A 12,374-nucleotide genomic window follows, 5' to 3' on the forward strand; every position below is an offset into this window, starting at 1 on the left:
CGGCACCTCGGACAAGTGCCGGGCTTGCATCTGTTCCGGGGGGGGGGGGGAGAAGTCCGGGGAGGGAGCTGCGGGCAGGCGGCCGGCGGGAAAGCGGCCGGCCGCCGCGGGGCCTTTAATGCGCCGGCGCAAACACATGTTGGACTCTGTTGCCAGAGTCTTAGTTGCGGCTGCCACGGGCGAGGCGGCCGCAACTGAATTTTGGCGCTGGGGCCCGTCGGCATGGCAACCGGGACGCTGCGCACACCGATGACGTCATCGGTGCCGGCGCAGCGCTACCGGTGCAACGCCGCTTTAGGGCCCCAGGGAATTTTTCAACTGGCCATAACTCTGGCGCTAGTCCCTCTAGCGCCTCAAAAGCGGCGCTAAGGCTAGTGAATTTCTAGGCCGAGGGGTTTACTCCCCAGGCAGAATCGGCAGGTTTGACGGTTATGTTATTTCGGGTTTCGACTTTCTCAGCAGTTTTCAGTGGATGGTGTTTGTAGGTTAGTGACAAGTGGAGAGTGACACTCAAGTCGACTGGATGAGCATCATGTTTAAATTGAACATTTAAGATGATAGTGAGTTTTGGAGAGCCATTGGTATTGTATAAATGAAAGACGGAGGACAGACTTTGGTTGGAGACACCTTTTCTCTCAATACTCCGCTATAAGTTTATATCGTTAGTGAATATATTAAAAAATACTGTAGTTATTCCCACATATAGCAAACAACCTGGGATTAAAAGGTAGCATCTAGCTGATTGGACCTACCTGTTTTTTGTGTTTCACCAGTTTTTCGCTATTGGAACTGTTAAACTCAATCCGAAAAAGTCCAATCAGTTCGATGCCAGCTTTTAATTCCATATCGCTTGCAACATATGGGAACAATCGCAGTAGTAGAAATACAATTTACTTGAAAGCTCAAAATAAACGTTAACTTTACCTATCTGGCAAACAATGACCTGCTCCTATATTTCAAGCGTCGAACCTGGTTTCTTTCTTACATTAACACACAAAATGCTGGAAATGCCCAGCAGGTCTGGCAGCACCTGTGGAGGGAGAAACAGAGCTAACGTTTCAGGTCGATGGCCTTTCATCAGAACTGGAAAAAATTAGAGATGTAACAGGGTCTAAGCAAGTACAGAGGCAGGGAAATGCGGGAGGGGAGGGGGGAGGACAAAAGGGAAGATCTGCGATAGGGAGGAAGGCAGCAGAGATTAAATAACAAAAGGGGTGATGGCGCAAGGAGAAAGGGGCGGTAATGGGACAAGTAAACAAACAATAGATGGGCCCAGAGGAGATGTAAATGACAAGAATATAATAATTACCAGCAGCTGCTGTCCAAAAGCAAAAACAACAACTTGTATTTATATAGCGCCTTTTGCGTAGTAAAACGACCCAAGGTGCTTCACAGGAGTATTACAAAACAAAAAAGTGACACTGAGCCACATAAGGAGAAATTAGGGCAGATGACGATCAGCTTGGTCAAAGAGGTGGGTTTTAAGGAGCGTCTTAGTGGAGGAAAGAGAGGTAGAGAGGCGGAGAGGTTTAGGCAGGGAATTCCGGAGCTTAGGGCCTAGGCAACAGAAGGCAAGGCCACCACGGGCAAGGAATTATAATCAGGGATGCTCAAGAAGGCAGAATAAGAGGAGCACAGGTATCTCAGGAGGATTCTGGGACTGGAGGAGATTACAGAAAAAGGCAAGGGGCAAGGCCATGAGGGATTTGAAAACAAGGATGAGAATTTTGAAATCGAGGCATTGCTTAACTGGGAGCCAATGTAGGTCAGCGAGCACAGGGGTGATGGGTGAGTGGGACTTGGTGTGAGTTAGGACATGGGCAGCCGAGTTTTGGATGACCTCAGCTTTAAATAAGGTAGACCGTGGGAGGCCAGCTAGGAGTGCATTGGAATAGTCAAGTCCAAAGATATGGATGAGGGCTTCAGCAGCGGATAAGCTGAGGCAAGGGCAGAGATGGGCAATGTTATGGAGGTGAAAATAGGCAGACTCAGTTATGCCACAGATATGTGGTCGGAAGCTCATTTCAGCGTCAAATATGACACCCAGGTTGCCTCAGCCTCAGACAGATGTTAAGGAGAGGGATAGAGTCAGTGGCTCGGGAATGGAGTTTGTGGCAGGGACCGAAAACAATAGCTTCAGTCTTCCCAATATTTAATTGGAGAAAATTTATGCTCATCCAAGACTGGGTGTTGGACAAGCAGTCTGACAATTTAGAGACCATGGAGGGGTCGAGATAAATGGTAGTGAGGTAGAGCTGGGTGTCGTAAGCGTGCATGTGGAAACTGATGCTGTGTTTTCAGATGACGTCAGGAAGGGGCAGCATGTAGATGAAAAATACCAAATATAAATCCTTCGGGGACACCAGAGGTAATGATGCGGGAGCAGGAAGAGAAGCCGTTGCAGGTGATACTCTGGCTACGATTACATAGATAAGAATGGAACCAGACAAGTTCAGTCCCACCCAGCTGGATGATGAAGGAGAGACTTTGGAGGAGGATGGAGTGGTCAACCATGTCAAAGGCTGCTGAGAGGTCAAGAAGGACGAGGAGGGATAGTTTACCTTTGTCACAGCCACAAAATATGTCATTTGTGGAGGAATTCAATCATAGAGTTGCAGGGAAAATGGGCATGGATTTGGGAGGTGACAACACATTCAAAGACTTTGGAGAGGAAAGGGGGTTTGGAGATGGGGTGGTAGTTTGCAAGGAAAGAGGGGTCAAGGGTTGGGTTTTTTCAGGAGCGGTGTGATGACGGCAGATTTGAGGGACAGTGGGACAGTACCTGAGGAGAGAGAATCATTAACAATGTCAGCTAACATGGGAGCCAGAAAAGGAAGTTGGGTGGTCAGCAATTTGGTGGGAATAGGGTCAAGGGAGCAGGAGGCGGGTCTCATGGACAAGATGTGCATGGAGAGGGCATGAGGGAAAATTGGAGAGAAACTGGAGACAGGTGTGAGTTCAGGGCTAGGGCAGGGGGGAACCTTAGAGGAAGTTTGGCCTGGTGGACTAGGTAAAGGAAGGGAAGTGGCGGGGGCAGCTGAACGGATGGTCTCAATCTTAGAGACAAAGAAGGCCAAGTGCTCCTCACACTTGTTTCCGGAGGGGAGGGTGAAGGAGACGGGGAGAGGGGTCCGGGAAGATGGTTAGCAGTGGAGAATAGAAGCCAGGGTTTATCTTTGCATTCCAGAATGATTCTGGAATAGTGAGCAATTTTGGCAGATGACAGCAGGACCCGATAATGTTTTATCTGGCCCAGCCAGATCTGGTGGTGAATGGCTAAACCAGTTGTCCGCCATATCCATTCAACTCTGCAGACTTAAGGGAGCGAAGATGAGGGCTGTACCAGGGGTAACGGCCAGGGTGAGAGAGAGTAATTGTTTTCATCGGGATTAGGGCATCAAAGGTGGTGGTGAGGGTATAGTTGAGCAGATCGGTAGCTGCAGAAATATAGCGGTGAATGGAAGGCCAAAGGCTGCAAAATTGGGATTTCGTAAGTGCAGCTGTAAGAGAGTTGGGACAGAGTTTTTTCCAGGGGTGGACAGAGAAGGAAGTAGGGTGCGGAGGTGGGGGGGGAGGGGATGTGGGTGGTGAGCGTACGAGGAGGTGGTCAGAGATGGCCTTATCTGTGATTGACACGATGGGAGTAGCGAGGCCACAAGAGAAGGCAAGGTAGAGGGGGTGGCCATGAATTTGGGTTGGGGAGTTTAAATGGAGGGAGAGATTAAGGGAGGATAGGAGGCTAGTGAACTCAGGAGAGAGAGTCTGATAAATGGGTGAAATTCTTGAACTCAACGTTGAGTCCGAAAGGCTGCAAAGTGGTTAATCGAAAGATGAGGTGCTGTTCCTCGTGCTTCCATTGAGCTTCATTAGAACAGTGTAGAAGGCCAAGGACAGAGAGTTCAGAGTGGGAGTGGGGCGAAGAATTAAAATGACAAGCGGTTTCTTTCTTGTTATTTTGTAAAGCTAATTTTCTGCCAATACTTATTCCAGCATAATGTTGGAATATGTAAATTGCTTTGCGTGGTGCTGGAAGCGGTAAATATTTTGGTCAGCATACTACAAGATGTCAACACTGGGCGTGAAGTAGTTCCTTTGAACGGTGTCCCCACAAGTCACCATCAAGGACGGCCAGGAATAGTGCACAACTCCCCCTACTTCATCCCAATAGTGTGTCATAGCCCAATGATTTGGATTTTTCAAAATCCTGTTGTATGTGGGGATTTATTGTTGAAATTGTTCTATACAGTTAAAGGATGCGCAATCTTTCACAACATTATCCCAAGTTAAAAAGAACTTCGAAATTATAATTAGCTGCGGAAAATCGAAAGCAGTCTTTGGACTTATACAGCAAGCGAGCCGAGCAGGATATAAACAGCTAAACCCTGTGTCATTAGGAGTGAGGAGAATATACATATTTTAACAGTTTCCGATATATCTGTGCCTGATTTTGAAAGTGGTTATAAACTTTGTTTTTGCAAAAACGAATCATTGGTATATCTCTGCCCCTTATTAACTTTCCAATGCAGGTCATGCCCAACGTTGAAACAGGGTCAATGTAGATAAGGTCATTCTGTCATCCTATTTGCCTCGTGTTACTGAAAAAATAAAACAGCCGTGGTTTTCTGCGCGACGGCGCCTAGAAACTCAATCATGACCTTGCCCACAGGAGTCATCATCATCATCATCATGACTTATAAACCAATGGTAGTGCGAGGTTGGCCTATCCTTAATTTGGTTCAGCAGTAGCAGTCTTCTTAAGTACATTGGCATTGTTTAGACTCGCACAGTTTCAGTTCCTTTCACTGTGCCATTTTTTTTTAAATTCTCAGTGCAACTGTAGTTCAACAAACTCAACACTCAGCAAAATCCCCACGTGAAAATCGCTAAGACGGCAAACAGAAACAAAATATACTTACACAGAACATTTATTTTCAGCATTGAAACCAGACAGGTCCAACTGTTCCAGTTACCTTCGCAAGCCTGAATCAATCAAGTACAATGGACGAAGGACCTTCAACAGGCACCGTCCAGAATTTAAATATATATGATCATGAAAACTCTATATTGGTCAAAGAAGGTAACGCATAGTATTAAAACGTTTTGTATGGATTTTAATTTTGTAAACACTGTTATATTGTTCATTCCATCATTGTTTAAGTTTGTTTTATTTATTGCTATCTATATGTCCTCACTTAGGGAACGACTGGGCTCGATTGACAACACCAAGGAAAAGAGATAGAAATCTCTGCGTTATTCTTACTTGCCTGGGAATTGTGACAGCAATGGCCATTATTGCTTGTAAGTATTGATATTCCGACAGGCTTATGTGCTGCTACATTACTGGGCCCTAAGATGATATGTGTAGGCCTGCGCTTGAACCGGTAGACATTGCTCGTCTGTGACTCACTTAGAAATTGGTCTGTGGCAGGAGTGCAAAACGGGCAGTATGGTATGGACTGCCAGTTATACTTCCCACCCAATATTCAGTTCCATTGTCGATACCATACCGCCTGTTTGACGCTAACATGCTAACCAATTTCTACATGATGGGAACGGTAGCATAGTGGTTATGTTACTGGACTAGTAATCCAAAGGCCTGGACTAGTGATCGGAGACATGAGTTTAAATCCCACCATGGCAGTTGGGGAACTTAAATTCAGCTAATTAAATAAATCTGGAATAAAAAGCTAGTGTCAGTAATGATGACCATGACACTCCTGGTTGTTGTAATAACCCAGCTAGTTCACTAATGTCCTTTAGGGAAAGAAATCTACCGTCCTTACCTGGTCTGGCCTACATGTGGCTCCAGAACCACAGCAATGTGGTTGACTCTTAACTGCCTCCTGAAATAGCCTAGCAAGCCACACAGAGCCGCTACAACAAACCTTCACCTCACGGACTGCAGCGGTTCAAGAAGACGGCTCACCACCATCTTCTCAAGGGCAGTTAGGGATGGGCACTAAATGCTGGCCTTACCAGCGACGCCCACATGGATGAATATAAAAAAATGAGTCACAGACGAGGAATTTCTACATATACTGCTGTATAATTCTACAGCACTAACAACCGCCCAATACCTTGTACACATAATCATTTTTACGTGTGTGTCCAGACAGTGTCCGCAGCTTTTACTAAACTGTGTGAGAAACAAAAAGCAGCCAAATCGTTTGCTCACTGCAGGAGCGGGGGAGGGTGGAGGTGGATTCATCCAGTTGTTATGTGCAGGCATCGTAAAGCACGCAGGGAGATATTGGCTAATCAGTACTACCAGAAAAACCGCAAAGTCTTATTTTAAAACGTCTTTACAAGTTCTCTAGAGTGAATCTTCGCAAACATATTTAGAATCTGAACGCAAGTCGTGATCAAAGGTTTTCTTACAACCGCCCCACCCCGACCCACCAGCAAAACTCCGCCTGTTGGACTGTTTCTAACAAAGATAATCCAGGAATTGTCACGCTGCTAGTGCCAACTGGTTCCTCACGTTGCTTTTTCTGGTTACGTAAGACGGCCTGCGTACCTGGTGCGCAGAAGTCCAGCTGGAAGTTAGCTTTAAGGTGACTAACAGCAAAAGTAAAGTCTGTTCTAGACAGGCTGCCATTGCCCCTTGCGGAGTGGAAAGAATGTGAGGTTTGTGAAAATCTGTTTACAAAACTTGTCCGATCAGTGAATCTCCTAATGCAAAGCGATCTATGTCTATTATGGGATTGATTCATGCCAGATATGGTCATTCACTGTTGAGAATAATCGAATACCCATAGATAGCATAATCTTATATATCACCTTTCCTGTTACAGGATACATAGAAACACAGAAGATAGGAGCAGGAGCAGGTCATTCGACCCCTCGAGCCTGCTCTGCCATTCAATGAGATCATGGCTGATCATCCAAATTCAGTACCCTGTCCCTGCCTTCTCCCCACATCCCTTGATCCCCTTAGCCTTAAGAAATATATCTAACTCCTTCTTGAATATATTTAATGTATTGGCTTCAACTGCCTTCTGTGGTAGAGAATGCCACAGGTTCACCACCCTTTGGGTGAAGAAATTCCTCCTCATCTCTGTCCTAAATGGCTTACCCCTTATCCTTAGACTGTGACCCCTGGTTCTGGACTCCCCAGCCATCGGGAACATCCTTCCTGCATCTAGTCTGTCTAGTCCTGTTAGAATTTTATAAGTTTCAATGAGATCCCCTCTCATTCTTCTAAACTCCAGCGAGTATAAGCCCAATCGACCCAATCTCTCCTCATACGTCATTCCTGCCATCCAAGGTATCAGCCTGGTGAATCTTCGCTGCACTCCCTCCATGGCAAGAACATCCTTCCTCAGATAAGGTGACCAAAACTGCACACAATACTCAAGATGTGGTCTCACCAAGGCCCTGTACAACTGCAGCAAGACATCCTTGTTCCTGTACTCGAACCCTCTCGCTACGAAGGCCAACATGCCATTTGCCTTCTTAACCTGCATGCTTACCTTCAGAGACTGGTGCACAAGGACACCCAGGTCTCGTTGCACTTCCCCTTCTACCAATCTATTGCTGTACAGATAATAATCTGCCTTCCTGTTTTTGCCACCAAAGTGGATAACCTCGCATTTATCCACATTGTACTGCATCTGCCATGCATCTGCCCAATCACCCAACCTGTCCAAATCATACTGGAGTTTCTCAGCATCCTCCTCACAGCACACACGCCCACCCAGCTTTGTGTCATCTGCAAACTTGGAGATATTAGTTCCCTCGTCTAGATCATTAATATATATTGTGAATAGCTGGGGTCATAGGACAGGTCCCTGTGGTACCCCACTAGTCACTGCCTGCCACTCAGAAAAAGACCCGTTTATTCCAACTCTGCTTTCTGTCTGCCAACCAGTTTTCTATCCAAGTCAGTACCTTGCTCCCAATCCCATGTGCCTTAACTTTACACGCTAATCTCTTATGCGGGACCTTATCGAAAGCCTTCTGAAAGTCCAAATACACCACATCCACTGGTTCTCCCTTATCTATTTTACCAGTTACATCCTCAAAAAATGTCAGTAGATTAGTCAGGCATGATTTACCTTTTGTAAATCCATGTTGACATTGTCCGATCCTGTCACTGTTTTCCAAGTGCTCTGCTATTACATCTTTTATAATGGACTCTAGCATTTTCCCCACTACCGATGTCAGGCTTACTGGTCTATAATTCCCCGTTTTCTCTCTACCACCTTTTTTGAATAATTAGCTACCCTCAAATCCATGGGAACTGTTCCAGAATCTATAGAATTTTGGAAGATGACCAGCAATGAATCTACTATTTCTAGGGCCACTTCCTTAAGTACCCTAGGGTGTAGATTATCAGGCCCTGGGGATTTATCTGCCTTCAATCCCGTCAATTTACCCTATGTAAACTGGAGTTGATCCAAAACTTGGCTGCCCATGTCTTTAGTTACATCATGTCCCGTTCACCCATCACCCCTGTGCTCGCTGACCTACATTGGCTCCCAGTTAAGCAATGCCTCGATTTCAAAATTCACATCCTTGTTTTCAAATCCCTCCATGGCCTCGCCCCTCCCTATCTCTGTAATCTCCTCCAGCCCCACAACCCCCGAGATATCTGCACTCCTCTAATTCTGCCCTCTTGAGCATCCCTGATTATAATTGCTCAACCATTGGTGGCCGTGCCTTCTGTTGCCTAGGCCCTAAGCTCTAGAATTCCCTGCCTAAATCTCTCTGCCTCTCTACCTCTCTTTCCTCCTTGAAGACGCTCCTTAAATCCTACCTCTTTGACCAAGCTTTTGGTCACCTGCCCTAATTTCTCCTTACGTGGCTCAGTGTCAAATTTTTTGTCGTATAATACTCCTGTGAAGAGCCTGGGGACGTTTTACCACGTTAAAGACGCTATATAAATACAAGCTGTTGTTGTAATGATGGAGGTAACAAACTGACATGGTGGGATGTGAACGCATATTGAATCTGCAGGTGATTATGTTCCCAAGCACCTGCCGCCGAGGTGGTGGAGGTTGTGGTTTGGGTGGCGCTTTTGAAGAAGCCTTGGTGAGTTCGTGCAATCCATGCTGCGTGTAGTACGCGCTGCAGGCAAACATTTATTCATTGTTGATGCTTTGAACAGGTTTTGTTTATGAATTTTGAAAATACATTTTAATTCGCAGACGTAAAGATATCTTTTGATATCAAAGGACTACGGAATTCAGTCGGAAATATCGTTGGAACTGACAAATTTGCAAATGGTAAGAAAACAGATACCATAGTATAAACAGCAGTAAATTTGTCTTCAGTACGTGACTCTCGGAATTTCAAATCTCAGGTAATTCAATGCATTTTACTCCAGTTGAACAGAAGGCACCGAAAAGTCCCGAAAATTGTTATGTTGCTGAACTGTCTTTCGTTCTTAAAATTGTTTTTGTGAGGAACAAGAATTCAATACTCACATATTCTTGAACATCACTTAACTAAACATAAACTGATTTTGTTGTGTTCCTGCTGCAATGACTAACTTCAAAGGACTTCTCTCGTGCGAACTGTCATTGGAATCAGACAGTGATTGGGGCGAGAAGACTACTTCTGGTTACTGTCCCAAGATACTGTGAAACAGCGAAATTAACGAATTAGAAATCGACCCTCAATTGTACAGATGTTCATTTAAAATCCATATAAACATTTTATAACTATCAGTTGATTTAAAGTTGTTGATGGACATTTTGTAATTTGTCTAGGTTCTGTTGCATCTAAAATAGAATCATGGAATGATACCGCACAGAACGAGGACTGAACGGCTGTTGCCGGACTTACCCTCTCCCCCTTTTTTTAAACAGGTTGTAACAATTGTAATCCTCCAGTCCTCTGGCATCACCCCCTTATCTAAGGATTGGAAGGTTGTGGCCAGGGCCTCCGAATTTCCACCCTTACTTCGTTCAATAACCTAGGATGCATCCCATCCGTACTGGGCGACTTTTTTACTTTGAGGACTGCCAACTTTTTAAGTATCCCCTCTTTATCTATGTTTATCCTTTCCAATATCGCTAGTGCCTTCTCTTTTACTGCTACATTGGCAGCACCATCTTCTCTAGTGAAGAGAGATGAAAAGTACTTATTGATTACCTTGCCATACCTTCACAGGAAGATATCCTTTTTGGTCCCTTATGGGGCCCACCCATCCTTTCAATACCCTCTAGTTATTGTTTGTATATAAAAGACTTTTGGTTTCCATTTTATGTTAGCCGCTAACCTGTTCTCATATTGTATCTTTGCCCCTCTTATTCCCTTTTTTTGATCTCCTCTGTTGTCTCTCTATTGAACTTGGCTCGCTGCTATATTATATACCTTATATTAGTCATAGGCCTCCTTTTTCTGTCTCATTTTAATCTCTATATCTTTAGTCATTCATTGAGCTCTAGGTTTGGATGCCCTTCCTTTCCCCCTCATGGGAATATGTCTATTCTATACCCAAACAATCTTTGAAGGTCTCCCATTGTTCATTTACTGTTTTACCTACCAATTTTTATTCCAATTCACCTGGTCCAGATTCCTTCCCAACAACTGAAGATAGCCCTCCTCTAGTTAAGTATTTTTACTTTATTCATTGTCCTATTTCATTACTATTCTAAAACAGCTGATACTATGATCACTTTTCCCCAATTGCTCCCCCACTGAAACATGCTCCACTTGCCCCACTTCATTCCTCAGAACTAGATCCAGCACCTTTACCTTCCTTCTTGGTCCGGAAACACACTGATCAAGGAAATGCTCGTTTACACATTTCAGGAATTCGTCCCCCCTTTGCCAATTACACTGTTACTATCCCAGCATATATTAGGATATTTGAAATGCCCCGTTATCACTGCTCTGTAGTTCTTGTATCTTTCAGTAGTTTACATGCAAATTTGCTCCTCTATCTCCATGCCACTATTTTGTGGCCTATAGTATACACCCAGTAGCGTAATAGTTCTTCTGTTGTTCCTTTATTTGAACCATGTGGAATCTGTCTTTGACCCTCACAGACATCATCCCCCTTCTTATAGTTCCTGAATACCTTGTAGCCAGGAATATTAAGTTCCCAACCCTCCCCTTCTTTCAGCCAGGTCTCTGTTATTGCCGCTATATCATAGTCCCATATGGTAACTTGTGCCGGCAGCTCATCAACCTTATTTACCACGCTCCTGACTGATCCCTCCTAATTCTGACCTATTCTTTACCCTAGTGTTATTTGTCTCTCCCAGTCCTCTGTGTGCCTTGTTTCTCATCTCTACATTTTCATCCTGGTGCCCATCCCCTGCCAAATTAGTTTAAACCCTCCCCCACAGCACCAGTTAACCTTCCCATGAAGACAATTGTCCCAGCTCTATTGAGGTGCAACCCGTCCACCTTGAACAGGTCCCTTCTGCCCCAGAACTGGTCCCAATGCCTTGGGAATCTAAAGTCCTCCCTCCTGAACCATTTCTGGAGCCACATATTAACCTGTCTTATCATACTATTCCTATACCCATTAGTGCGTGGCACTGGGAATAATCCAAATGTAACTACCTTTGAGGTCCTGTTCTTTCTTTTCCTCCCACATTTCTGAAACCTGCCTGTAGGACCTCAACCATTTTCCTTCCTATTTCATTGGTTCCCATATGGGCCACGACTTCTGGCTGTTGCCCTCACCCCCCACATGTTCTGCACCCTATCAGTGATATGATTTACGCTAGCATCAGGGAGGCAATACACCATGCGGGACGCACGGTGGTTGCAGAAATGCCTGCCTATCCCCTTGACTGTCGTACCCCCTTTGACTACTGCATTTCTACACTTTGCCCCAGTGTACTCGTGTGATCTATGCGGCCGTGGATGTGCTCTAGTCTGCATTCCCTCAGGGTATCATCACCCTGACCAGTATTCAGCACTGAAAACTGGTTTGAGAGTGCCACACTCCCGGAGGATTCCTGCACTGCTGGCTCTTCCTACCCCGTTGGATATCCACCCACTTACCATCCTCCTGAACTCGCTGTAGCTGCAGGGTGACCATTTCCTGAAACGTGCACTCCAGGAAATTCTCAGCCTCCGCTATGCCCTGCTGTGACTCCAGCCGCTCCTCAAGGCCAGAATTCCTGAGCTTAAGTTAGAGCAACTGGATACAATTCCTGCACACGTAGTTATCCTGGACACACGAAGCTTCCTGGAATGCCCACATGGCACAGGAATTATAGGGAACGGGTCTCAGCAGTCCCATGAATTTACTTAACTGCCTATCTACTTCTGTTATATATGTTTTTAGTTTAGTACTTCCTTACTCCTATTTATTATTCAATTAGTTATGTATACCAGACCTTTATTTAATGCAATTTGGATCCATTTAATGACGGTATCCTCTACCATGTGAATTTTAATTTTATCCC

General features: G+C 45.0%; 1 protein-coding gene across 1 annotated transcript in view; it reads left to right on the plus strand.

The window, feature by feature from the left end:
* Nucleotides 1-4,998: 4,998 nt before the first annotated feature.
* Nucleotides 4,999-12,374, plus strand: part of LOC147104586 (asialoglycoprotein receptor 1-like) — a 39,457-nt gene continuing 32,081 nt past the window's right edge. The window contains exons 1-3 of the mRNA XM_085962192.1: nt 4,999-5,077; nt 5,197-5,298; nt 9,150-9,227. Of these exons, the coding sequence (XP_085818318.1) occupies nt 4,999-5,077; nt 5,197-5,298; nt 9,150-9,227 (259 nt within the window). The remainder of the gene's footprint in view (nt 5,078-5,196; nt 5,299-9,149; nt 9,228-12,374) is intronic.

This window comes from Somniosus microcephalus, chromosome 19, assembly GCF_052327205.1.
Source record: "Somniosus microcephalus isolate GS21.2 chromosome 19, FLI_Smic_1.0, whole genome shotgun sequence".
NCBI classification, from domain to species: Eukaryota; Metazoa; Chordata; class Chondrichthyes; order Squaliformes; family Somniosidae; genus Somniosus; species Somniosus microcephalus.